Raw genomic sequence first — 25,953 nt, forward strand, 5'->3', positions numbered from 1 at the left:
CTACCTAGAACGCTTAAGCAGAGAAAGAAAGAGATACACCTAGCTTATGAGTGGCCTCGTTCAACTTGAGAACGTCAATAGCAGCTCCTAAACCTAACTTAACACCCTTTCTTAAATCTTGGGAGTAGGCAAATGAGGCAATACCAGAATCAGCTATTTTGGCTTTAACGAAAGCTGTCGAATCAACCTGATACTTAGTTGCTACTTCCAAAGCAACTGGGTTTGCAATAGAGGACTTAGAGTCGTAAGTAGCTTTACCACCTACCTCGACGAGAGGAGAAACTTTGTGGTAATAACCGGCAGAAAACAGTTTGACGTTATCCAAAGCAGAAAGAGAAATGGAGTAGTCTGGGGCCTTGTATCCGACAGCGAAAGCATATTTGGTGACGGAAGCGGCATTAATGTCATAGGAAGCAGTTCCACCCAAAGTGACACCGTCTTTACCAGCGGTAAAGTCAGCATTCACTGTAGGGCCCTTTAACAAATCCAAGAATGTTCGGGCAGTGAATGCTTGGTGAGCATAGGTCAAATTCAGCTTAGCGTCCTTCTTCTTGTCGGGAACAACAGATCCGACAACCTCAGCTTTCAAACCGGGAGTCAAAGTGTCAGCCAGCTCAACCTTGGTGTCTAGGGCATTGGCAGTGTTCCAGCCCTGAGTCAAAGTCAAACCGTTCTTTTTGTCGGCGTACTTGGTCTCCAGGTTTCCAGATAGCTTGTCACCGGCAGATTTACCTTTGGCAGTGAAAGTTACACCGTTGGCAGCAACAGTCTTCACGTCCAAAGAGACTGGGGTCAAGTGATAAAAGTCCTTGCCTAGTACATCATTAGATGCTTTTGAGATGTCGGAAAATGCTGGTACGGCCATTTTGATAGTTCAGGTTAAGTGATGAAGCAAACGAAACAGGGGGGAGGGTTAAGAGGGCTTTTTATACGTGATGGGTTTATGTTGGAGGCATTGAGACCCAACAAAATCGCGGGGCATCACGTGGAGGCTATTATTCTACACATCGAAGATCGATCTAAAAACACTAGACATGCGGGTTGCAAATGTCGACATAATTTTATGTTTGCTAAGACAAATGCTAACTCATAAACACAACTTTTTGCTTAATACATTACATAAGCATTAGAATACACTAAATATCATCTCTATATTTACTCTACTGCTTCTCAGATTCGTTGGTCTCATTAGTCACATTCTGGTCACTGCTGAAATCATTAACCGGAACTACCTGATCCAGAACTTCCGGCTCCTTGAAGCCATTGTTTGGGCCTGATCCCCAAGCCAAAAAATCACGACGTACTTCCACGTAGTCATAAGCGAACTCTCCAATCTGATCCTCATCCATACCTTTCTCCTCAGCCTCTTCTGAAGCTCGCAGTTGCAAAAATGGAATACGGTTGAGGATGAAACAGATAAGAGCGGTGATGGCCATCGAGTATCCAATACAAGCAAAAATGAATGCAATCTGTTTGTACAACTGTTTCCAGTTGTGGTCTATCCAACCACCTTCGTGCTCGGTAAGGCCATCATAACCAATGACAGTAGCCGACCCAAATAATGCGTTGAAGACGAGACCAATAACACCAGCGATACCGTGCTCTGCTAGAACATCCATGGAATCATCGACTCGACAAATGACTTTAATCTTGGTTGCGTAGTTACAAACCACTCCTGATACAATACCAAGAATAACACTGGCCCAAAGAGGAATGATACCTGAGGCTGGAGTTGCTGCCACGAGGCCCGAAATGGCACCGGAGCATAGAGCAACAGTACTGAAACGGCGCTCCAAACGCCAGTCTAATAGACACCAGGAAATAGCACCAAATGCACCTGTGATATTTGTGTTCACGATGGCATAAACAGATTTAAGAGATGGGTTCAAACAAGTAAAACCGTTGAAAGCCATCCATCCAAACCACAGGAAACCAGTACCCAAGGCTACCATTGAAACATTGTGGGGACGAAAATTGATAAGCAATCGCTCCCTTCTACGTCCCAGAAAGTAGGAATAGACGAAACCCGAAAAACCAGAAACGATCTCAACAGGTCCACCTCCAGCGTAATCAAGGACACCCCATTCAGCTGCCCATCCACTAGGATTCCAAACCCAACATGCAATTGGACAATAACATAGGGTAGCCCAAAAGAAGACAAAAATCATACAAACCATAACACGTCCACGCTCGGCAACAGCACCAACAAAGATGGCTGTGGTCACGCATAGGAACATTGCCTGGAAGTTAGCAAAAGCCATCTCAGGGTAATCTCCCTGCAGAGTCAGAGAGCCGTAAGTGTTCTGATAACCGAAGTTGTGTAAATTTCCAATGAACTTATTAGTCGCCGTGGGACTAAAAGCCAACGAGTAACCCCAGAAATACCATTGAAAGAAAATAACACAACACGACATATAACATACCCAAATCATAGATAGAGCAGAATTACGCCTGGTTAATCCAGAATAAAGGTAGGCCAGACCTATAACCATCATGAAAACCATGGCAGAACCGATAGTCAGTTGAACGATTACGGCACGGTCGTAGTTAACATCCTCCTCCCATACAGATCTCTTCGCCAGTAGGTCACCAATCGTTGATTGTATCATTGTTTTATCTTCCTCAACGAGTTTTCTGAAATACGAACAACCTAAACAGAGGCAGTTATCGCTGACACTTTATATACTGTATGCACTGGAAGCAGTATTTTTGGTTTTTCTTTTTTTTCGGAAGGTTGTTATCTCATGCATAATTTATTGATAAGAAATTACAACAACAAGGAAGCATTCTGATTCTTCCAAAGGGTCCTGCCACCGATGCTGGCCAAAGCGTTATTCGTGCAAGCGCAACCGCTGCAGGAAGTTGTATTCGTTTCCTAGCTCTCCTTTAGTGTTCTTTGCTTTGATGGTTTGTTGATCAACTTGCTGGGCAAGCTCACATCCTGATTGGTCAAAGACAAGTGTCGCCGCTCGGTGTGCGGCGTCAATGCAGTTTTTTCGTTTTGGAATAAATCTGTACAATTTGGGGTTGCGGGTTCATTTCCCAGGAGCCCCCCCGAAAAGTAGCCAAGCATCAGATATCTCATTGGCCTCTACAACGTTATTGGTTATTAATTTCCCCGATCTTTGTGTTCTGTGCTTGATTCAGTTGATTGTTTGCCTATTAACCTCTTTCTTCTTCTGCTCTACGTGGTGGTGCTAGGATTTTTCGGCCCGCTCCTACAGAAAGAAATACCCTCCTCCCCCATTACCTTGCATAGTCGTGTGATGCCCAGTTGACCCAGTTTCCATGTTTAGAAATAGATTGGGCAACAATGTATATGTACTGCTAGGCTATTTGATGGTCATTAATCCATCTAGCGAATAAGAAAGGTGTACCTGTAAACCGCTGTAGCACAGCTAGGTGATGTGAAGGTTTATGATACATTTATAGTGTTGAAAAGTTTTAAAGATGAGATAAGAGCAGGTCCATGCAACTTTGAAACAAAAGAAGGAGGAAGTAGTCATCTAATTTAATCATAAAAAGGGAAATCGATGCGTGCAGTGGAAAAACTACGCTTGAAAATTCTTTACTGAAGTTGTCAATACGAAAAATTAAACAAACACAATCAAGAGTATATAATAGAGGGATGAGAATAGAGTAAACTCTTATGGATAGGTGCCCCATCTAATTGCTAAGGATGAAAAATATGCTCATATGCGGAGATCATTTTAAAATCATCGTAGTCATGAAATTTGAGTACGTTGACAAATGACGTGCCTGTTTAAAATGCGTAGAAGGATCTAAAATTGAAAAATCAACGTTAGATAAGATTAGGAATTATTTAGGAGATGTGTAGTGCTGCTTTTTTTCAATAGAAATACTGCATAATAGTATAAGAATAATAAGCTGAAATTTTTTCGTGGGGAATTTTCAAGTTGGGAAGCATGTCAATTTTTATGAGGATGAACTATTCATCACTTTCATGATCTAAACAGAATAAGAAACGGCTTGTTGTTTCTCTTTTGACTGAGTGAAAAGTAAGCGCATGTTTTTTGTTCAGATGGTATTTTGATGCGTTCCAAAGTATGTCAAGCTTCATCCTAGAAAGCAAGTGGGGAAGGTTGTACTCACTACGTGCATCCTTGGGTAAAATCATCGTCTTTCCCTTTCCGGGGAATGCTTTTCTTTTACTTAAACACCTTCGCCGACCAAACCTTTTAATTTTTCTTCGATAATTCCCTTCTGTCTTCTAAGTAGATGAAGGTGATCTGGCTCTTCCTACTCAGTGCTAGCTTGAAAGCGCTTACTAAGCTCTTAAGTATTATATTGCACAAGTCTCGAATATGCTACGCAAGCTGTTTCTGCTAAATCTGGAGACAGTGTCCGACGGAACTTCACTTCGTACAACCTCTTCGAGGCTTTCTTCCAATCAATCAATCCCACCTGTATAGCACTTTCTTCAGTTTCCTGTTAGTTTCTAGACACAGCCAGTACCAATATCAAATTTTAACCAAATGCTACTGGCCACCCAACGCTTACCTGCTGCGGATCATGTTGCTTTGGGCGAGTCAAGTTTGAGTCCAGTGTCATCCTTCGACAACTCTCATCGAGCAATTTTAGCTCTGGAAGAACAAATGGAGAATATCTACTCCCGAGCATTCACTGAAAATAATAACTCAAGGCCAGACCCAACATCAGCGATATGGCAAGATCTTGCTCTCACTATAGCTAGATATGTGTATGCTATACATCGTTTTGTTGAGAAACAATTGACCATCGAGGCACTTCAGTTATGCACCCCTAGTAATAGCATCTGGAAAAGTTGCACCAATGCCTTAACACGGGTTTTTCCTTACCTGAACTTCATCATAGAAAACCAAATTCAGTCAGTGAACTTTTCCTTGGCCTTTTTCCATGAGATGAGTGTGGCTACTGACTGCTCATTTCAGTACTTAATAATCTTTAAGGATCTAGTGGAACATAAGGTATCACAGTTAGATCTCATTAATCACTCTTTATTATTGAGAGTTGTCATATATATTCATGACAAGCTAGACAATGTTGAAATGGAGATCTTGAACTACAGGAAATCTTTGAAAGTTTTTAACGAAGTTTTGCTCTGTTATTATTTTGCAATTTTTCAATACAAGGACAACAATGTTGGTGTTGCCATCGGATTAGTAAATTACGGGCTATTGTTACTTCAGGCAAAACATACCATTGATTTGGAATCATCTATGCTTCCTGAACTGGGCCCAAAGGAAAGTGCTGATAAGCTTAATACGCTCAAATCCAAACTGAATATCAGTTCCAAACTCCAACAGAAACGAAACCAACTCAAATCATCCAAAATTAACAAATCAAACTCTAATACCGAAAATTTAGAGTCCAATATTGTAGCTTCATCCAAAATTCATAACAGACTTTTGTTATCTCTTCCGCAGTCTTTTCAGATGCCTTTGCGTCAAATTTTCGATTCTTTTAACTCTTTGAATCTAACATTTCACAAAGAGAACAAGTGTCTCCATTTCCAACAAATTCCGTCCTCTGACTCTATTGCTACCTCTCACCTTTACAACTCAGAGCGTTTGCCGAATGGAAGGAATGTTCCTCTTTTCAATCAACAGGAAGTATGGACTCCGACAGTATTACAAAGCAAGCATGACAGCAATCAGTCATATATAGGGAAGGGAACTTACTACTAATAACTAATAAACGTACTTTTATTTCTTTTACTTTGTATAATGTGACACTCCAAATCTGGCAATCATCTTCAGGCAAAGCACTATTGTAAGAGGTTAGAGGAAATAGAACAGACACTTCTTGCTTTATTGAGTTGGCAGAGGCATGCGAGCCATGACATCAAAAATACCAGTCCCAACTTTACTCAGTTTCCCGACTACAAGTCGTGCAGAAGGTGACTCTAGTTCTTCCCTATCGTTGTCCAAAACTGCCTTGGTTAAAAATTGGCAAGTAGTCTCATAAGACATCTTCATGAATGATGAAGTTGAGTTTTCGATACCTTGTCGGTTGAAGGCTAGATAAGTCCCTTGACGAGTCATCATGTCGGCAATCAAATCCAAATGACGACTGGAAACTGCAATTGCATACCTACCAAACACATTGTTGATTTCATTAACAATGGTATTCCTTGCAGCCTCCACACCATAAGTGCGTAAAACAGCATAGGTATCATTTGATCTGATAGCATCCACATCCACAAAAGCGTCTTGCTCCCACATGGCTTGGAAGTTAACACCTTCTGTAATAAAATGTCTTCTCTGCCCGGCTTCGGGCTGAGGTAGAACACATCTACCGATATTAGGTATTTCCCTTACGACCACATTCTGACATAGCTCCTCAATAATGTTCACCATCAACAATTTATAATTTTGACCAACCATCTTGATTTGAAATTCACACCAGGTTCCATTCTTGTCATCAAAATTGAAAGCTGAGATCATACTATGGGCACTGATTACTGCAGTCTGACGTTCAAGTGCCATCTTGTCAAGGATATTCTCCGCAGGTGGTCTATGAGCATTAATCTCTTCGTCATCCGATTCATCGTCACAAGAAGATTTCTCTTCCTCTGAAGACATGAAGTCTTCTTCCTCTTCATCTGAGGACTTTGCAGCTCGGTTCATAGCCTCAAGTTCCTGTTCATCTGGTTCATCATAAGAAACTGGTTCCTTGCCTTGTTCATTTTCGTTATTGTCCAACTCATCACCATCACCATCATTGATCGACTTCTTCACTGCTTCACTTGTTTCAAAAGCTCTATCGGATTTTGGAACTGCCTCTCCTATTTCTTCATCGGGCACTACTGCCTGATCCCGACTTTTCTTCAGTTGCTTTCGAATAGCGACTTCTAGCTTGCTTAAGAAGCTTCTAACTAGTACCTCCGCCAACTCAGCTCGTGTAACGTCATATTCTTGCTCGTAATCCTCTGCAGAGAAGAAGTTCAGGCGTATGTTATACTGCTTGGAACCAACTCCAGCATCTGACCCCGAAGTTTCAGTCACTGTAACGTAGTCTATGAACTCCGACAGAACAACTCGTGCAACAGACCTGCAAAATGCTTGCGCCTGCTCATCCAAAACATCATCCAGAATCGGTAGCATCATTTGTGGGGTCTTAATGTTCAAAGAAGCTGTCATGATGATCTCTCTCATACGGGGAATACCTAAGGTCACATTTGCAGCACCATGTCCAGCGAAATGGAACGTGTTCAAGGTCATTTGAGTAGATGGTTCACCTACTGACTGAGAGGCAATTATTCCAACAGCTTCACCTGGGTTAATCAGAGATCTCATGTATTTTAGTTGCATCAATGCACGGAATTTCTTTTCGGTAAGAGAACGCTTGGATTTTTTATCGAACAGTTGGGGATTATTGTCAATGAAGTTATCCAGCGCATCTTGAAAGTGCTCAGATACAGCTCCAAGATATTTGGCAGGATTGAACTTATTTATAACAGGCATATATTTGTCTTCGAACTGGTAGTGCATTTTGTTGGATTGTTTTTTCAAGTTCTTTCTACATTTCTTAGCATACTTCAAAGCAGATTCAGCATCAAGGTTGTGTACCAACTGGCCTGGATTATACCTTTCCAGCAATGAATCATAGTTTTCGGCGCAAAATTGAAATTTATACATATGTGACTCCTTGACAACATCAACAGAGTCACCACCGTATAAGAACTGAATGAGAGATCCATCACCATCTCTAACAGAGTTATCGTATCCTATGTGTGCTCCCTCTAATTGCTTCGTCAAACAACGCTGCAAATAGCCAGATCTAGAGGTCTTAACAGCGGTATCAATCAGGCCCTCTCTTCCAGCCATACAATGAAAGTAATATTCCTGTGGGCGAATTCCAGAGTAAAATCGGCCTTTGATATATCCACCAGCACGAGCGTCTGTATCAAATGGTTTGAATGATGGTAATGTCTTACCGCTTACCATAACAGGTACACGGCGTCCTTCTAAAGCTTGCTGGCCGAGAAGACACATGATCTGAGAAACGTTGACGTTGGATCCCTTGGCTCCAGACAAAGCCATTGCTTGCATTGAATTCTCGGGAAATCTCTTCATTGTACCCTCAGGAATACAAGATGAAACGACTTTGGAAGTAACAACATTGACTTTTGATTGCGTTACAGCATCCAGTATACCCAATTTGCCGTCATCACGTAATATTTCTTCTAGACGACGCATGAATTCTTTGTCGCCAGGCTTGGTATCTTTAGGAAGGTTGGTGACTTCAGCTGCTGCAACTCTACCCAAGTCCACAGATTCTTGCAGAATTTCTGACCTTTGTTTGTTACCCTCAGCAGTTAAACGTAAATCATCCATACCACATGTGAAACCAATCATCATGATATAGTTTGTGAAAAGACGACCTAAAACAGACAGGGCTTTACTGGAAACAGAAGGTCCATATACCTCATGCAAAGAGTGTATAAGACCAAAATTGGAAGCACCATATTGAGATTTATCAAGTATTCCGACTAATAGTTCCCCATTTCGAATTATGACCCGGTCTTCAATAGAGTCGCCACCCCAATAAGAAGCCTTTATCTTATTTTTGGATTTCAAGTTAAGTCCTGGCATTTTGATAGGTTTGATGTTCAGTAGAATAGTGGTAATGATTTGTTTTCCAGTCCATAAAGGAACAGGTTTCAAAACTGTTGGGGGTAGTGTCTGAATCCTGGATTTCACAGTGTGACCATCTTCAGGACGGAGGCACCCGTAAATCAACTGTTGATACTTCTCTCTAGTGAAAAAACTGTCTTTATTGGTTAGCCAAACACCTGCAGAAATATGATCTTGAATCAAACCCCTGACAGGAGAACCTGAGGTGGGTGTTAAATACTGAGAGTCAGTGTTAGCCAAATTATATGCCTCTGCTCTAGCATTTTCATTCTGGGGCAAATGCATATTCATTTCGTCACCATCAAAATCGGCATTGTAAGCGCCAGTATTGGCGTAATGCAATCGCAATGTTTTCTCACCTGGTAACACTCTTACCTTGTGACCCATCATTGAAGCCTTATGCAATGTGGGTTGACGATTCATGATGACAATGTCATTGTTTTTGATATGTCTATAGACTTTTTTATTGACAACTGTAGCTCCATTTGAGGGAGTCAATAGCTGATTAGCAATCGCTTTTCTTTGCTCTAAGGTCATCCCTATTAAAGATACATGCCTGCCATCTTCGTTTTGAATTTGGATAGCACCAGGCCAAACATCTGGTCCATTTATGATGGCTTGTCGCAAAGAAGCAGCATTGTAAGCTGTGACTGGTTCTGGGTATGTCAACTTCTTTGCGAACACAGGAGGAACCCCAATCTCGTTCGTTTCCAACATTGGGTCTGGCGAGATGACTGAACGAGCTGCATAGTTGACTCTTTTCCCCATCATATGTTTCCTGAAAAGCCCCTCTTTCTTTTCTAATGCTTGTTTAATACCAGGATTGGCTTGAGCATTTTGAGATTTGGTAGAATCAATAAAACTATTGACGTCATCCTGTATTGTGACAAATGCATTCATCAATCGATTAAATATAATCTTTCTCTCTTCTGCAGTAATCTGGTCTTTCTGTACTGTTATTATACTCTCATTAAGATCTCTAATAGTCAGTGCTGTTGTTAATATTTTGGAAAGCTGCTCGTTCTGACTGTTTTCATGTATTTCATCTCCTAACTTGGATGGAAGTCTGAATCTAGTGGGAGGAACAATTAGTGCTTGAATGAAAAACATATCGGCGGAGATTATGTTATTTGAGTTGGGTCTGGCATTGAACACATACTTGAGTACATCCTTTTCAGTAATAAATAGCTTTCGTACAATCGTTCGAACCTCTGTTGACAATATGTACTTGAAGGAAGACTTTGTCTTAATTGGAGGAAAATTATCAGCAGGAGTGGCATCATCGGAATGCGCACTCTCTTCATTTTGTTTAAACTTAGTTTCACGTGTTAAGCCTTTCACTCTGTTATGAGAGATTTGTTTTGGAGTTAATGCATTCTCAAATAGTTTTATAGACCCGTCCTTTCTAAAACTGGGGGAATACATCCCACAATTATCACATTTAGGTCGGGATAAAAGTCGGGAGTTAAACGAACGGATGATGGCCTTTCTTTCATTCGCAATTGTTGATGTGGTCATACCCTGCTCAGTAGTTCTTCCTTCACTGAGGGCTGTAGCAATTGCAGTTTCAACAAATTCGTTTCTGAGCCTTTTTAAGGAGGCATCGTCCCCGTTGCCCTGATCATTACCATCATCAATATCGTCTACGTCAATATCTTCCAACTTTGTTCCGGTACTGACGCCATCCAACTCTTCACACTCGAGCATTAGCCCATACTGCAACAACCTCAATTTGCAGGCGAAGAAATTAACTTCACTTTGTTTCAGCTTGAATCTGTTACAGTAGACACAAGCACTACGAAGAAATAGACAAAGTTGGTTGAAAAAAAGAGGATTATAGCAAGGAACTGGCAATTCAATATGACCTTGATGCCCAGGACAGAATCGCTCATCCAGACCACAAGTCCCACATAAGTTTCTTAAAAAGGCACCGAGTGCTAAGTCGTACAAACCTCCTGCAATGGGATGGCCCAGGTTGTCAAATACTTGTGGATTAACGACTTGCTTTGCAGAAAGCTTTCTAATTTCCTCAGTTGTAAGAATCTCAAAATCAACAGAGTTAATTTCGGACCCTACTGGTCTCGCAATATCCATAACTTGAGTAATTCAGATGGTGGTGTTTATCCACAAACTGTATGTGTTTTAGGTAGGTCTAAAATTTTTCTTTTTGCCTAGTTCTTTTTTTTTTTTAGGCCTTCACAAAATTTTCTTTCATGCTGGAAAAATAAAATAGAGAAATAACATGACAGTTACCCGATCGAGCGAAAGTGGCTTTATTTGAAACTCAAGATGAAGTGTTTGACGGAGAAGAGAAGAATAGAAAATAGTCATTTTGATAACTGAGATGAACCCAATTTCTAGATTACATTGATTAGATTGTCTGAGGGCAGGCAAGTTCACACCCATCATTCAATTCAGTTGCTGGCTCCTTAAGCTAAAACGAAATTAAGCTAGCTATTTGTTATTTCTTTTGCCCCACATGGTAGGCGCAAGAAGCAGCAACCTTTGATAAAATCTGCAGAACTTCTGGACCTACAATTAGCAACTCTTTGTATTCTTCGTTACCATCGTAGAACCATCTACCAGCAAATCTCAAAGAAATGGTGTTTGAAGGCATTCACCTAAACAATACATCCGTACACCACACAGATATTTCTTCAAGAAGATTCATCCATTACACTTGGTAAACATACACTCAAGTTGAAAAACAACTGCTATAGCTTAATACTGACTAATCTTCTACAAAGCAGAAATCTTTATTATAGCGATCAATTGATATAGCCCAAAGCCCTAACGACTGAGCAAACCTCTAAGGTGCAATGTTTGGATTTGGAAACCAAAACTCAAATACAGTTGGAAAGACGGGTAGCTTGTTTGGAAACAATGCTTCATCAAGTACTTTTGGAGGGCCTTCACAAGTCAACAATAATATAGGATTTCAGAATCCTGCTCCAGTAACATCAAATACTTCCACCAACTTTTCATTTGGAAACAGGAATCCTTCCAACTCCAATAGTCTATTTGGTGGATCTGGAAACCAGCAATCCAACGCTACATCCGGAGGAATATTTGGAACCAACACTACATCAGGTGGAGGCTTATTTGGTAATAGTGCATCCACGGGATCCAATCCTTCTGTTGGTCTTTTCGGGAACAAAGGCTCCAGTAACAATAATGATAATACCGGTAGTTTGTTCGGGGTATCAAATAATACCACTAAAAGTGGAGGCTTGTTTTCAAATGCAAATTCAGGGCTCTCATTGACGCAAGGAAATAACAAATTGCAAAGTACACAGTCAAATTCCGTGAATGGTAATGAAAATCCATATGGTCTTGTGCTGGGCTCTCTCTTGTCCACAAAGGACATGCCAAAATCGCTAACTAGTTCAAATTCACCAACTCTTTCTCATAGGCAAGAAGCTAACAATTTGAAATTTACTTACCAGCCGCATTCCTCCACCTCAAAAAGTTCGATTTTAGCTAATCTTGGGAAGTCTTTTCATGTCACCAATTCTTCAAAATCAAGAGTTCAGTTCGGCACTTCAATTCACAATAAAGATGATAGACAACCAGCCAAGAGAAATGCGGAACAAACCTCTGTTCAACAAAGCTTTCAATCACCAGGTCATGATTTCAAGAGGCTTGTAGTAGCTCGTATTAGCGATACTCCTTCAAATTTTTATGAGGTGAATTTAGACGATATTCTCAGAAAACGGAGAAAATTGGCTATAAAGCATGATGATACGATGTTTCGAAAAACAATTCTTTCTCAGAACTTTGATGGCGAAAATCTTCCGCATAAACCAAGAAGGATCGCTACTATTACGTCGGAAGTTGAGAGAAAAGATAACAAGGCACAGAACATCAAAGAAGATGGGTACTGGTCCTCGCCAAGTATTGAGGTATTGTCTCAACTGGACACAGAAGAGCTTGCATCTGTCGAGAACCTCATTATTGGCAGAATCGGTTATGGTCAAGTTGCATTTGAACAGCCGGTTGACCTGAGAGACTTCAAATATGACCTCCAAGGATCACTATTTGGAAAGGCTGTCATTTTCAAACGGAAAGTGATACAGGTATACTCAGACTGGGAGGAGAAGCCACAGATTGGTTCTGGTTTGAATGTTCCTGCTATTATTACTCTTGAGAAGTGTTATCCATTAGATCCTGTTACTAGGAAGCCAAATACTGACCCCTCAAATTTGGATATTTCTTCTTTCATCACGAAGCTCAAATCCTTCAATGGAATGAATTATATCAGTTACAGTCCAATTTCTGGAACATGGGTCTTTGGGGTTGAGCATTTTAGTATTTGGGGTATAGTTGAGGAAGATGATCTAGAGATTGAACCTGATCTTAAGCTGAAGTTTCAAAAGCAACAGGAAGCTGAGAATCTTAATGCAATAAAAAAACAAAAAGTGCCAAACAATCAATTTTTTGGAACTAAGTTTCACCCTGAGGATTCTTTGGATTCTTTAGATCACTATAAATCACCTCTAGAACTAGGTACTGACAACCATTCTGACAGTGATGGATTACTTAATACCACGGAGGATGAGCTGAATGAGCCAAATGAGTTTCCGGATGGACTTGTCTCTGTTAAACCTTACGAACCTTCTGTCGAAGATGTTGATCTAAAGCTCATAGATGTAACACCTGACTTTCAGACATCCAAGGACTGGGAAAGACAATTTGAGCTAGCTTTTGATACACACAGCGCATTCAGTTACTCATCTACCAAAGGTAATCAACTGCCAAACAATCTGACGCACGCCCGCCTAGATGCTTTGCTTTTTGGGGATCCGGAAAAGGCTCAGGCTTATAAGACAGAAATTCAATCCAACCTAAAGTTTAACAACGGTTACCCTCGCTTTATTGAATGGACCGATGATGGTAAGATTCTTACCAACAATAATGACAACAGTTTCGTTGCCGAGCTGGTTGATGTTTCCTCTCATTTTTCATTTGACCACAATAAAGCAACTGCTCAGGCTTTGCGAAGCATGATCTCGCATTCCAATATAACTACGAAAGATGGATTACCTCAGTTTACGACCAATGACTCTTTCACTTTTGCAGAATTAAACAAAGGTTTCTATACAACTTCCGGTGTGGAGAACCTTTTGTGGAACCTTTGCTCAAATCTTTTTGACAATTGCAATCTTGAGGCGCCAAAGAAGGTAATTGATAATAAACGCCGTGAAGATTTGATTAGTTGGCTTCGGGAAATTAATGGAATCGAGATTGAGCGATTAATGTTAGCTTCCAATAATGATCCTTTAGAGAAAGTATTTGTCCATGTTGTTGGTGGAGATATTGAATCTGCTATCATGGAAAGTGTCAGACATGGAAACAATCATTTAGCCTCTCTAATTACATTATTAGGATCTTTTGATTTTGAGGTGTGTCAGCTCGCAACAGAACAACTGAGAGACTGGTGGAGATCTTCTTCTTGGAAGTTGATTCCCCAGCCTATATTGAAAATTTACCAGCTTCTTTCTGGAAGGCTTTTGGAAGATAATCTGGAGTTTTTTGTTGATTGCTTTGAGGGGCTGTCATGGTCACTAGCCTTGCAGATGTTTCTAAGTTATGGTGATCTGAATAAGACATTGGCGGAATCTTTAGCACATTTTAATTCCGCCTATACAAACGTTCCAAGCAAAGATATTTTTTATAGCATACTGAAACTTTACAGCCAATTGAATGGTACCGAGGGGGATCAATTGAACTCAATCTATTGTTCGTTTAATGATAGCATTCCCAAAAAGCTTGATGCTAAAATTCCCTGGTTCATATATGAGGTATTGATCCGTTCGAAGGGTAAGCGTGATTGTTTATACCAAGGCGATGTAATTACGTTAGCTTTTGCGGAACAATTACATATTAGTGGGCAGATTCAAGAGTCTATTTTTGTTTTACTACATTTGGAGAATTTCAAAGAGCTTCAGCTCTTAATAGAAGAGGTTATAACAAAGACGATCGGAAATTTGAAACTGAAGGAAGGTTCATCATCGGCTTTTGAACGTACCTTACTAGAGACTTATCACTTGCCGTCTTATCTGATAGGTAGAGCGTCTGCGACTTATTACAGTTATAGAGGTGATCATTTGAACCAGGTTACTTCACTGCTTGCCGCTAATTCGTCCAATGAAGCTCACGACGTTTTGCTAACTTACGTTGCACCTAATGCTATAATACAAGGGGGAGACCAGCTCGCTCAGCTCTCTACCATTCTTGCTAAGTTTAGAGATCTTGACGTTGATAGATGGCATATTGGGGGTGAAGTATATCAGATCTACCTGAAACTTCTCAATACCTCTGAAGGGAATGATGTTCAAGACTACATGGTAGTATTACTGGAGCGCTTACCCCAAATGGAAACCCATAATTTCAGTATGAAAGTTGCTTTAGCTATCATCTCAAAAGCAATTGGTCATATGATTCTAAAACTGAAGCCTAATTTGGCGAGAGAGAAGCTACTTAATCTTCCGTTTCACCCTAGTGATTTAAGCTACTTCAGGAAGAGTGTAGGCCATTAGTAGGATTCGATAGATCTTTAGTTAGCTGTATTCCAATTAGTTCTCTACGTAGAGATTATATCCTGATATCTATGTTCCATTCCCTGTTCTTACTGAGGTGCTAGCACTCTTTTGATTAAATTTATGACCCTTCGACTGAATCTCGCAAGGCATCCACTACGTCTAATATTGCAGTTGAAGCAGGAGAATCAGGATAGAGATCTAAGAAAGACTCTCCATTGTCTGCCGACTTTCCAATGCGAGGGTCCAACGGAACAGAACCCAAGAACGGCAAGCCAAGTTCATCTGCAAGAGCTTTGCCTCCTCCAGTAGTAGGCTTAAATATTTGAAATTCATTCTTGCAACCGGGACAAATAAATCCACTCATATTTTCAACAATACCAAGAATTTTGATGTTGGCCTTCTTGCAGAAATCGATCTCTTTTCGTACATCTAGTAACGCAACCTCCTGAGGTGTGGTTACTATCAATGCACCATCAATTCCGGATTCCTTCATATAAGTTGTAACAGATAAGTGCTCGTCTGATGTTCCAGGTGGCGTGTCAACGATCAAATAATCCAGTTTTCCCCAGTTAACATCTTTTAGGAACTGTTTAATCAAACCATTTTTCTTGGCACCTCTCCATATGACCGCCGAATCTTGGTCAGGTAACATAAAACCGACACTCATCATACCCAAGTTTTCGGTCACGTATACAGGCGACCACCCAGAGTTTGACGAATGAACAGATTCTAGTTCTGAGCCCAGCATTTTCGGCAAAGAAGGGCCACAAATATCCAGATCCATTACGCCAACTTCTAAATCTTCATCTGCGGCTAACGCCCACGAAAGGATGCTACTAAATGTTGACTTGCCCACACCGCCTTTACCACTTAGAACCAGTATCTTGTGCGTTATATTGCTCAAACGGTCATTTATGAAGTCTACATCGGGGTCAGGACCTTTGGGAATTTGAGATGAGCATATTGATTGGTTGGCACATCCTGCACAAGACTCTTCCTTTCCTGCATTCTCCGACTCAGGACCTGGACAATGTTCAGGTTCTGGCGCTGTTAATGAGGGGTTTGGTTTTGGAACCACTATCATGTTTAGTTCAAAAGGAAGAAATCTTGAAAGAATCACTATAGTTTGATGAGTAAGCGAATCAACTTAATACCTTATCAAGGCATAGGCTCGATTTTCTGTCAGCGATATTTTTTCTTTTACTCGAAATTGAATCAACAGCTAGGCGCGTTCTTCTAACATTACATTCAACTGACCAACTCAGATTCCATCCACTCACGCATAAGCAATATGACTTTGGAAGAGCTCCCCGCTAAAGCTCAGGTTGGAAATGATATTAATCAAGAATTGAACACTACTGTGGCTACTGCCCACAACTCAGATTACGATACTTCCCAGTATGGGACACCTGCCCCCAGAGATCAGAAATCCTACTTTGTTGAAGATTCCAAGTTGAAATTTGATGTTGAGGAGACGGCTAAAAGATTCAATTACTTGTTGGGCTTAACAGGTCTTTTTAGACATTTTATTGACAATAAGGCCAAAGGCGATCCTAATTTTGCTCAGGTGTTGCATTTGTTGGAGACGAAGTACAAACATCACAGGTCCAGAAGCGATGGAAAGTATTCAGACAATAGAAGACGTAAAACAGAGAAGGAAGAGGACGCTGAATTGATTAATGAGCAAGACAAATCTTCATTTATGGAATTCACTGAGTCTCCAGGATATGTTAACGGTAAACTTAGACCATATCAAATTCAAGGTTTAAACTGGTTGGTACAACTATATGAAAACAAACTCTCTGGAATACTGGCCGACGAAATGGGACTTGGTAAGACGCTACAGACGATCTCGTTTTTAGGGTACTTAAGGTATTTAAAGGGTATAAATGGGCCTCATTTAGTAGTAGTACCCAAATCCACCTTAGACAACTGGGCCAGAGAATTCAAACGGTGGACTCCAGAGGTGAAAACTGTTCTTTTACAGGGAGATAAGGATCAGAGGACAACCATAATTCAGGATGAATTGATGACATGCAATTTTGACGTGCTGATTTCCAGTTATGAAATAGTTATTCGGGAGAAAAGTAGCCTCCGCAAATTCAACTGGGACTATATTGTCATAGATGAGGCCCACCGAATTAAGAATGAAGAATCTCTTTTATCTCAGATCATAAGGATGTTTCATTCCAAAAGCCGATTACTAATTACCGGTACTCCTTTACAGAACAATTTGCATGAGCTATGGGCTCTTCTCAACTTTATCTTGCCAGATATCTTTAGTGACTCTGACACTTTTGATCAATGGTTTGGGAGAGGGGGTGATGGCGATGAAAATGATGACAAATCTGAGAAAAATGACCAGGGTAGTGTGGTACAGCAACTACATAAAGTCTTACAGCCTTTTCTATTACGAAGAATCAAATCAGACGTGGAGAAATCTTTACTTCCAAAAAAAGAAGTTAATGTGTACGTTGGTATGTCTGACATGCAACGACAGTGGTATCAAAAAATTCTTGAGAAAGATATTGATGCAGTTGTCTCTTCCAGCGGTAAAAAGGAGTCTAAGACCAGACTACTAAATATTGTCATGCAGCTGAGGAAATGTTGTAACCATCCCTACTTATTTGAGGGTGCAGAACCGGGCCCTCCTTTCACTACGGATGAACATTTGGTTTTCAACGCACAGAAAATGAAGGTTTTAGATAAGTTGCTGAAACGAAAGAAAGAACAAGGATCTCGCGTTCTAATATTTTCTCAAATGAGCCGAATGCTTGATATTCTGGAAGATTATTGTAACTTTCGTGAATATGGTTACTGTAGAATTGATGGACAAACTGATCACAGCGATCGTATTGATGCCATTGATGACTACAATAGGAAGGATTCTGATAAGTTTGTGTTTTTGCTGACTACGCGAGCAGGTGGACTGGGTATTAATTTGACATCTGCTGACACAGTTATACTTTATGATTCTGACTGGAACCCTCAGGCTGATTTACAGGCAATGGATAGGGCTCATCGTATCGGTCAAACAAAGCAGGTTTATGTTTACCGATTAGTCACAGAAAATGCAATCGAAGAGAAAGTATTGGAACGGGCTCAGCAAAAGCTTCGATTGGATCAGCTAGTGATACAACAGGGACGTAATATTGAAGACAAGAAGAGCAATGCCACCAGTAAAGACGAATTGCTATCAATGATTCAACATGGGGCTGCTTCTTTGTTTCAGAAAGGTAGCGAGGACTCCTCCACTGGAGGAGACAAAGCGGAAGACTTTGATATTGATGACTTATTGAGTAAGTCAGAGGCAAAAACCCAAGAATTGAGTCAAAAGTATAGCAAACTGGGATTAGACGACCTACAAAATTTTAGCAGTAATGGCAATTCGGTCTATGACTGGGATGGTAAGAACTTTCAGAAGAAGGCATTAGGTCCTAAACTGAATTTAGATATGATACCTCTTGCGGAACGGAAAATTAAAAAAAACTACAACATTGATGGGTATTACAAAGATGTGTTACAAACGGGAACTAAAATGGGAAAGAAAGACGTTTTGAAAATACCTAGACAGTTGAATCTTTACGATCACCAGTTTTATCCAGAATCTTTGTATGTACTATGCGAACTAGAAAAAGCGTTGTTCAAGAAAGAATCGAACTACAAGGTTCCTGAATCTTCATCAAAGTCCGAAGAGGATAGGCTGAACAGAGAATTGGAATTATGGGAAGTAGAACGTGCTCGGGAACTTACTGCGGACGAGATTAAAGACAAGAATGAATACTTGCAACAAGGATTTGGCAGCTGGACCAGGAAAGATTTTTTTCATTTTATTTCTCTGACCACAAAATATGGTCGGAGAAACATTAAGACAATTGCTCAAGAATTTGAAGATAAAACCTTTGAAGAAGTTTTAACGTTTGCAACACAGTTCTGGACTCATTATGATCAGATTGATGGCATAGAAAGATATTTGGCCCAAATCGAAACTGGAGAGTTGAAAAACGTTCGAGTGAAGATCCAGAAGGAGTGCTTGAGAAGACTGATGGTCAAATTTCCAAATGTCATTCAAGGATTGAAACTTAAACAGTCCACAGGAAGCAGCACTAAACGCATATTTTCAGAAGAACAAGACCGTTACTTGATCCTACAGATGTTCCTCATCGGAGTGGAAGCGGAGGATTTGGCAGATGAAATAAAGAATCGTATATCACAGTCGGAGTTTTTCAAGTACGATTATTTTTTTCAAACTCGCAATGCAATGGAAATTTCCAGAAGATGCAGTACTTTATTGTCTGCAATTATGAAAGAGTTTGAAAAAAGTTATTCTATGTATCTACAGGAGAACTCTAGAAAAAGGAAAAGAACGGATGATGTTGAGAGTGACGAGCTAGAGGAAGAAGACAACGAAGATGACGAGGATGATCTGGAGGAGATGGATATTGAGAATGCAGATGAAGAAGAGGATGATGAATAAGGTCATTCGAGTGTATAGCCTACAAAATTTAGAAGTATATCAAATAATAACTATAAAGAAGTTAACTACACACCTATTTCTTTAATAGTTCTTCAATCTTGGACTCGATCGATGAGGGCTTAGTCAAGGACGAATATCTCTCAATAACGTTTCCTTGCTTATCGATCAAGAATTTTTCAAAGTTCCACTTAATACCTTTGAATCCGAGGAGACCAGACTTTTTTGACTTGAGAAATTCGTAAACAGGATCAGCTTCCGAACCGTTGACATCAATCTTTTTTAGAATTGGGAAAGTTACACCAAAATTCAACTGGCAAAACTGTCCAATTTCTTCATCATTTCCTGGTTCCTGATGACCAAACTGGTTACAGGGAAATCCGACAATAGTCAATCCCTCGTCCTTGTGGTCTTTGTAGAGCTTTTCCAACTCGGTATATTGTGGAGTAAACCCACACTTAGAAGCAACATTCACAATCAACACCACTTTGCCTTTTAATTGTTCGAAAGGAAAAGGTTCGCCTTTCTTATCTAATGGGGCCAGATCATAAAATGAAGACATTGTTCTTATTTGCTTTGAGGAATGCGTGAAGAAGAGAAGATTTCTTAGAGCAAATGGTCTGGTTAAGAGTATTCTTGACATTAGTAATTTTCGAATCTAGAATTCGAGGCTGGTGGCTTAAGAATTCAATTAGTGAGAGATCTTGTGATGCTAAATTAACGTAGCATGACAAATACATTTAACGGATTACCGAGGAATTGGACAATTAAAATATCAAAAACTCATCAATCTGAGTATTTCTATAACAAGGAAACACAAGAATCTTCCTGGGAGCCCCCTTCTGGAACTAACTTAGAAGCACTGGGCGAGTACATCAAGAAACGCCTTCATGACCCAGAACAAGTTCGGTGTGCTCATCTTCTGGTGAAACACAAGAACTCTAGGAAACCGAGCTCCTGGAAGGAGCCTCAGATTACAAGAACTAAGGAAGAAGCAATTGAAAAGCTTAGAGGATTCCAAAAACAGATTCTTGATGGTTCTGCCACTTTAGGTCAACTGGCTGCTACTGAAAGTGATTGCTCCTCACATGCCCGGAACGGGGATTTGGGCCTTTTTGGGAGAAAGACAATGCATCCATCATTTGAAAGAGCTGCATTTGCATTACAAGTTGGTGAAATATCAGACATAGTGGAAAGTGATAGTGGAGTACATCTCATCGAAAGACTAGGATGAGGGACAAGGATTAATGATACGATGATCAAATGGCCCCAATCATTTTCATGCTGCTATTTCATTCTAATTATAAGAGGTACTTAATTATTACCAGATTGAACTAGTTACAATCGTGTAATTGAAACGGTTATGGAGCTTGTCCATTGTAATCTATCATGCAAGATTGTTTTTATATGTTTAATTTATACAATCTCCCTGACTAGTGACAACTCCAGTCGCAAAGCATCATAGACTGCTATATTCTAGGACTAATAACCTTGGATTGAAGATTTACCTATTGACTCTTCATCTTCATTTCGCATCCAATTGATGATGGAATCCTCGCGGATTGAAGGGTTTTGCTCATCTCCTTCTTTCTTAACCTTTTACCTTCCATTTTCTACTCTTTATTAGCTTTCTTTCATAGCTACATAGTCAGAAGAGGATGCGTTTTTTGGTCTCATCCTTTCGGCCCTTCAGACATACAATTTCGTCGCATATCTCAATGGGCCAGGCTCTGTCTGCCATTCGTGTATTTCATAAAAATTCTCACTCACGTACCCAAGGTTTAAGGCGCCACTCTCACTACTGTTGCCACCGCAAGATAGATATGAGTACTTCTACTAAACTTCCAGAGCGTCAATTGCTACCAGCCAATGTTAGGCCTACCAAATATGATTTGACATTGGAGCCCTTATTTTCTACCTTCAAGTTTAACGGAGAAGAGACTATACATTTAGATGTTCAGGAGGACTCCAGTTCTATTACGCTACACGCTCTAGACATCGATCTCCAAGATTCACTATTGATAACTTCAAACAAGTCTAAGACTCCCCCGCTTCATGTGACAAGCAATGATGATGACCAATCGCTCACTTTTCAATTCAAAGAGGGTACTCTAGTAAAGGGAGATAAGGTGCAGCTGCAGTTGAAATTTGTTGGTGAATTGAATGATAAGATGGCCGGTTTTTACCGCTCTTCATATGAAGAGAATGGAGAAACTAAATATTTGGCAACTACCCAGATGGAGCCAACAGATTGTCGTCGTGCTTTCCCTTCCTTTGATGAGCCATCGCTAAAAGCCGTATTCAACATTGCCCTCATTGCTGATCAGAAACTTACTTGTCTCTCAAACATGGACGTGAAAGAGGAACAATCTCTCGGAGATAGAAGGAAGAAGGTGATATTCAATCCCACTCCACTAATTTCTACTTACCTAATTGCTTTTATTGTTGGTGATTTAAAATATATTGAAGCCGACTATAACTATCGCATTCCTGTCAGAGTTTATGCCACCCCTGGTTTAGAGAAGCAGGGTCGTTTTTCTGTCGAGCTTGCTGCTAAAACATTAGAATTCTTTGAGCAACAGTTTGATATTGATTATCCTCTTCCAAAGATGGACATGGTGGCGATTCATGATTTCAGTGCAGGAGCTATGGAAAACTTTGGGCTTGTTACCTATAGAGTTGTTGATTTGCTGTACGATGAAAAAAATTCAAATTTGGCTACTAAGCAACGTGTTGCAGAAGTTGTCCAACACGAATTGGCGCATCAGTGGTTTGGTAATCTTGTCACAATGGAGTGGTGGGAGGGCCTTTGGCTGAATGAAGGCTTTGCTACATGGATGTCTTGGTACTCTTGTGACAAGTTTTTCCCTGATTGGAAAGTATGGGAACAATATGTTACAGATTCTTTACAACAGGCTCTGGCTCTGGACGCTCTACGTGCTTCTCACCCTATTGAAGTTCCTGTGAAAAGGGCCGACGAGATCAATCAAATTTTTGACGCAATTTCCTATTCTAAAGGATCCTCCTTGCTAAAAATGATCTCCAAATGGCTCGGAGAGGATGTGTTCATTAAGGGAGTCTCCAGTTATTTAAAAAAGCACAGGTATGGTAATACGAAAACCACCGATTTGTGGGAATCGCTTTCTGAGGTGTCTGGAAAAGATGTGGTCAAAGTTATGAGTATCTGGACTGGTAAAATTGGATTTCCAATCATCTCAGTAACTGAAAATGCAAACCGTATCACTTTTACTCAGAACAGATATTTAACTACTGGTGATGTAACTCCTGAAGAGGATACGACGATTTATCCTGTTTTTTTGGGACTCAAAACAGAAAGCTCAACTGATGAGTCGCTGGTCCTTGACTCAAGGTCAATGTCAGTAGATATCCAGAATTCTGACTTTTTCAAAGTTAATGCTGAACAAGCCGGTATTTACAGGACCAATTATGCACCAGAGAGATGGATCAAACTTGGAAAGCAACCTCACCTTCTAAGTGTAGAAGACCGTGCTGGTTTGGTTGCGGATGCGGGCGCTCTGGCTAGTTCTGGTCACTCATCTACAAGGAACTTTTTGAACCTTGTAAATTCATGGAAAGATGAGTCTAGCTTTGTTGTCTGGGACGAAATAACTTCCCGTGTTGCAGCTTTAAAAGCAGCTTGGTTATTTGAATCCCAATCTGACATTGACGCCCTGAATGCTTTCGTAAGAGACCTTATTTCTACGAAGATCAAAAGTATCGGATGGTCATTCAATGATAATGAACCATTCCTTGAACAAAGACTAAAGAGCCTTCTATATGCTACTGCTGCTGGTGCAAAAGTACCAGGAGTAGTTAAATCAGCATTGATAAACTTTCAAAAATACGTTGCTGGTGATAAGACTGCCATTCACCCTAACATAAAGGCAGTTACGTTTCAAACTGTTGCGGCCCAAGGATCTGAAAAGGAATGGGATCAGTTACTCGACATCTACAAGAACCCTGTATCTATTGATGAGAAAATTATTGCTCTTAGGTCTCTCGGAAGGTTTGAAGATCCCATCTTGATCGCAAAGACCCTGGCACTGTTATTTGATGGTTCCGTAAGGTCACAAGATATTTACGTACCAATGCAAGGCCTTCGTGCGACTAAGATAGGAGTAGAGTCACTTTTCAAGTGGTTGACTCTTAATTGGGACAAGATTTATAAATTGCTTCCACCTGGTCTGTCAATGCTTGGTTCTGTGGTTACTATCAGTACTTCTGGGTTCACTTCCTTGGATGATCAAAAGCGTGTCAAAGATTTCTTTGCATCAAAGGATACCAAAGGCTTCGACCAGGGTTTGGCCCAGGCGTTAGACACCATCCAATCCAAGGCAAGTTGGGTACAACGTGACTCTAGGAATGTATCCGATTGGCTACGTGAGCAGGGATACAAAAAATAGTTTAAAGCATATTTTCTATATTACAATTTATTTATCATAGTTGTATATTCTTTGCATTAGGATTGATTCCTCTCCTCTTCAGATTTCTCTTGAAGGAAGTTTCTATTAGCTCCTTATCTTCATCCGAGTCAAAGTGAGCAAAGTCGTCTTTGATAATGCCTTTCTCAGCACCTTCTGAACGCGCAGCTGCTTCCTTCTCCTTGGCACCTGCCTTAGACTCATCATGAATGGAGGAATGAATTTTTTTGAATTTGGCTACGAAAAATCCATCCACATTATAAGTATGAGGATAATATCTTCTCGTAAGATTTACAGAGGGATGATATTTCATGCCTCTGTAGGACGTAAAACCAGGTTTACCTATCGTGAGTCCTGTGTCAACTAACCTCACATTTGGTCTCTTTTTCAGAGCATAGTTAACAACTGCTTCGTTTTCTTCTACAGCAACAGAGCAGGTAGAATACACAATGATACCTCCAGAACGAGAGTTAGCATTGACCGAATCAATTGCTGATAGTAAAAGTTGCCTTTGCAAATAAGGAATCTGTATAAAGTCCTTTTCGGTTCTAGCAACTTTGACATTGGAGTCTTTGGCGATGACACCAGTGCCAGAGCATGGAGCATCTAAAAGAACCCTATCAAAGCCGCCAATAACTTTAGGAAATTCCCTAGCATCATAATTGGACACGACAGTATTCCTACACCCAAGACGATGAATATTGGCAATTAAAGACTTCGTTCTTGCTTTGTTTGAGTCGTTGGCGAATACGCAACCAGTGTTTTTCATCATGGCAGAAATAAATGTTGTCTTTCCTCCAGGAGCAGCTGCCATATCTAAGATACGTTCGTTCTCTTGGGGATCCAAGGCCATGACGGGAAGAAACGATGAAGCTGCTTGTAAAATGTAATGTCCGGCAAGATATTCAGGGGTGGCACCAATTGGAACTTGAGAGTCAAAAATTTGCAGGCCAACTTTGGTCCACTTTCCAATGGGTTGTAAGTTGACACCCTTATTAACCAGCTTTTGAGCAAGATCTCTACGACGAGCCTTAAGAGTGTTAGTTCTAACTGTGACGGGTCTGGCAATCTCGTTGGCCTCAAAAAACTCAATTGCTTCCGATGGAGAGAATAAATTAAATAATTTTTCAGCCAAGAATGGTGTGTACCCAAAATAGGTGCATATGTCTTCGAGAAGTTGATCCACATACTGCGATCTACTCTTTCCCTCTTGAGCTAGTATCTTAAACTTCTCTAAAACCTTCACAATTTCTATCATTCTAGTCCTCACAACGGTCAAATCCGGTGGTTGACTCGCTTCTAATTCCTTTTCCTCAGGTGTTGGAAGAACGATGGCTCGGGGTTCTGGAACATTAGTTTGAACAAGCTCTTCTTCTGCCTCCAAAGCTTCCAATTCTTGCTCTTCATCCAATTTACGAGACAAAGCCTCCATGTTAGTAGCATTCAATTCCTCCAAGTCATCATCTTCGTCATCGGAAAACATTGGCTTCTCTCTTTCATCTTCATCAGAGTCCACAAACTCATCTGCATCAAGCGCATCTTGGAAGTCATCATCATCTTCTTCAGCAGAATCCTCAAATAAGGATTTCTTTGCAGCATTCAACTCCTCTAAGTCAACATGTGGAAGATCTTGATCATCTTCCTCAATGTCTAAATTATCTCTGGTGACCTTCGTAGATTTCTTTTTAGGACTTGGGGAAGTTTCCTTCTTCGGTTTCTTTGAAGCTGAGTTTTCTATAGCTTTAGCCCGTCTAGAACGTTTGGAGTTTCTCTCCTTCTGAATGCCGTGAAATTCCTCATAAGAAGGAGGCGCTGATTGTTTGTCCTTAGCTTTTCTTCCCATTTTCTGCGATCAC

General features: G+C 40.5%; 11 protein-coding genes across 11 annotated transcripts; 5 read left to right on the plus strand and 6 right to left on the minus strand.

Moving 5' to 3' along the window:
• Positions 1 to 13: 13 nt before the first annotated feature.
• PAS_chr2-2_0392 (Mitochondrial porin (voltage-dependent anion channel), outer membrane protein) lies at positions 14 to 865 on the minus strand (the record flags this gene model as incomplete). The annotated part of the gene is made up of 1 exon (XM_002491751.1): positions 14 to 865. The coding sequence occupies one exon, from the start codon at positions 863 to 865 to the stop codon at positions 14 to 16; it is 852 nt and encodes a 283-aa protein (XP_002491796.1).
• Positions 866 to 1,160: 295 nt separating this feature from the next.
• PAS_chr2-2_0391 (Ammonium permease) lies at positions 1,161 to 2,609 on the minus strand (the record flags this gene model as incomplete). Its single annotated transcript, XM_002491752.1, has 1 exon — positions 1,161 to 2,609. The coding sequence occupies one exon, from the start codon at positions 2,607 to 2,609 to the stop codon at positions 1,161 to 1,163; it is 1,449 nt and encodes a 482-aa protein (XP_002491797.1).
• Positions 2,610 to 4,496: 1,887 nt separating this feature from the next.
• On the plus strand, positions 4,497 to 5,687 carry PAS_chr2-2_0388 (Hypothetical protein; the record flags this gene model as incomplete). The annotated part of the gene is made up of 1 exon (XM_002491753.1): positions 4,497 to 5,687. One exon carries the CDS (start codon positions 4,497 to 4,499, stop codon positions 5,685 to 5,687), a length of 1,191 nt encoding a protein of 396 aa, XP_002491798.1.
• A 123-nt stretch (positions 5,688 to 5,810) lies between these two features.
• PAS_chr2-2_0387 (RNA polymerase I subunit) lies at positions 5,811 to 10,733 on the minus strand (the record flags this gene model as incomplete). The annotated part of the gene is made up of 1 exon (XM_002491754.1): positions 5,811 to 10,733. The coding sequence occupies one exon, from the start codon at positions 10,731 to 10,733 to the stop codon at positions 5,811 to 5,813; it is 4,923 nt and encodes a 1,640-aa protein (XP_002491799.1).
• A 725-nt stretch (positions 10,734 to 11,458) lies between these two features.
• Positions 11,459 to 15,178, plus strand: PAS_chr2-2_0385 (Essential nucleoporin; the record flags this gene model as incomplete). The annotated part of the gene is made up of 1 exon (XM_002491755.1): positions 11,459 to 15,178. The coding sequence occupies one exon, from the start codon at positions 11,459 to 11,461 to the stop codon at positions 15,176 to 15,178; it is 3,720 nt and encodes a 1,239-aa protein (XP_002491800.1).
• A 121-nt stretch (positions 15,179 to 15,299) lies between these two features.
• On the minus strand, positions 15,300 to 16,265 carry PAS_chr2-2_0384 (Essential iron-sulfur cluster binding protein localized in the cytoplasm; the record flags this gene model as incomplete). The annotated part of the gene is made up of 1 exon (XM_002491756.1): positions 15,300 to 16,265. One exon carries the CDS (start codon positions 16,263 to 16,265, stop codon positions 15,300 to 15,302), a length of 966 nt encoding a protein of 321 aa, XP_002491801.1.
• Positions 16,266 to 16,472: 207 nt separating this feature from the next.
• Positions 16,473 to 19,658, plus strand: PAS_chr2-2_0383 (Member of the imitation-switch (ISWI) class of ATP-dependent chromatin remodeling complexes; the record flags this gene model as incomplete). The annotated part of the gene is made up of 1 exon (XM_002491757.1): positions 16,473 to 19,658. One exon carries the CDS (start codon positions 16,473 to 16,475, stop codon positions 19,656 to 19,658), a length of 3,186 nt encoding a protein of 1,061 aa, XP_002491802.1.
• A 73-nt stretch (positions 19,659 to 19,731) lies between these two features.
• PAS_chr2-2_0382 (Thiol peroxidase that functions as a hydroperoxide receptor) lies at positions 19,732 to 20,217 on the minus strand (the record flags this gene model as incomplete). The annotated part of the gene is made up of 1 exon (XM_002491758.1): positions 19,732 to 20,217. One exon carries the CDS (start codon positions 20,215 to 20,217, stop codon positions 19,732 to 19,734), a length of 486 nt encoding a protein of 161 aa, XP_002491803.1.
• Positions 20,218 to 20,382: 165 nt separating this feature from the next.
• On the plus strand, positions 20,383 to 20,889 carry PAS_chr2-2_0381 (Peptidylprolyl-cis/trans-isomerase (PPIase); the record flags this gene model as incomplete). Its single annotated transcript, XM_002491759.1, has 1 exon — positions 20,383 to 20,889. One exon carries the CDS (start codon positions 20,383 to 20,385, stop codon positions 20,887 to 20,889), a length of 507 nt encoding a protein of 168 aa, XP_002491804.1.
• Positions 20,890 to 21,313: 424 nt separating this feature from the next.
• Positions 21,314 to 24,079, plus strand: PAS_chr2-2_0380 (Zinc-dependent metallopeptidase yscII, may have a role in obtaining leucine from dipeptide substrate; the record flags this gene model as incomplete). Its single annotated transcript, XM_002491760.1, has 1 exon — positions 21,314 to 24,079. One exon carries the CDS (start codon positions 21,314 to 21,316, stop codon positions 24,077 to 24,079), a length of 2,766 nt encoding a protein of 921 aa, XP_002491805.1.
• Positions 24,080 to 24,113: 34 nt separating this feature from the next.
• On the minus strand, positions 24,114 to 25,940 carry PAS_chr2-2_0379 (putative RNA m(5)C methyltransferase; the record flags this gene model as incomplete). The annotated part of the gene is made up of 1 exon (XM_002491761.1): positions 24,114 to 25,940. The coding sequence occupies one exon, from the start codon at positions 25,938 to 25,940 to the stop codon at positions 24,114 to 24,116; it is 1,827 nt and encodes a 608-aa protein (XP_002491806.1).
• Between the last annotated feature and the right edge of the window lie 13 nt (positions 25,941 to 25,953).

Source organism: Komagataella phaffii, chromosome 2 (genome assembly GCF_000027005.1).
Source record: "Komagataella phaffii GS115 chromosome 2, complete sequence".
NCBI lineage: Eukaryota > Fungi > Ascomycota > Pichiomycetes > Pichiales > Pichiaceae > Komagataella > Komagataella phaffii.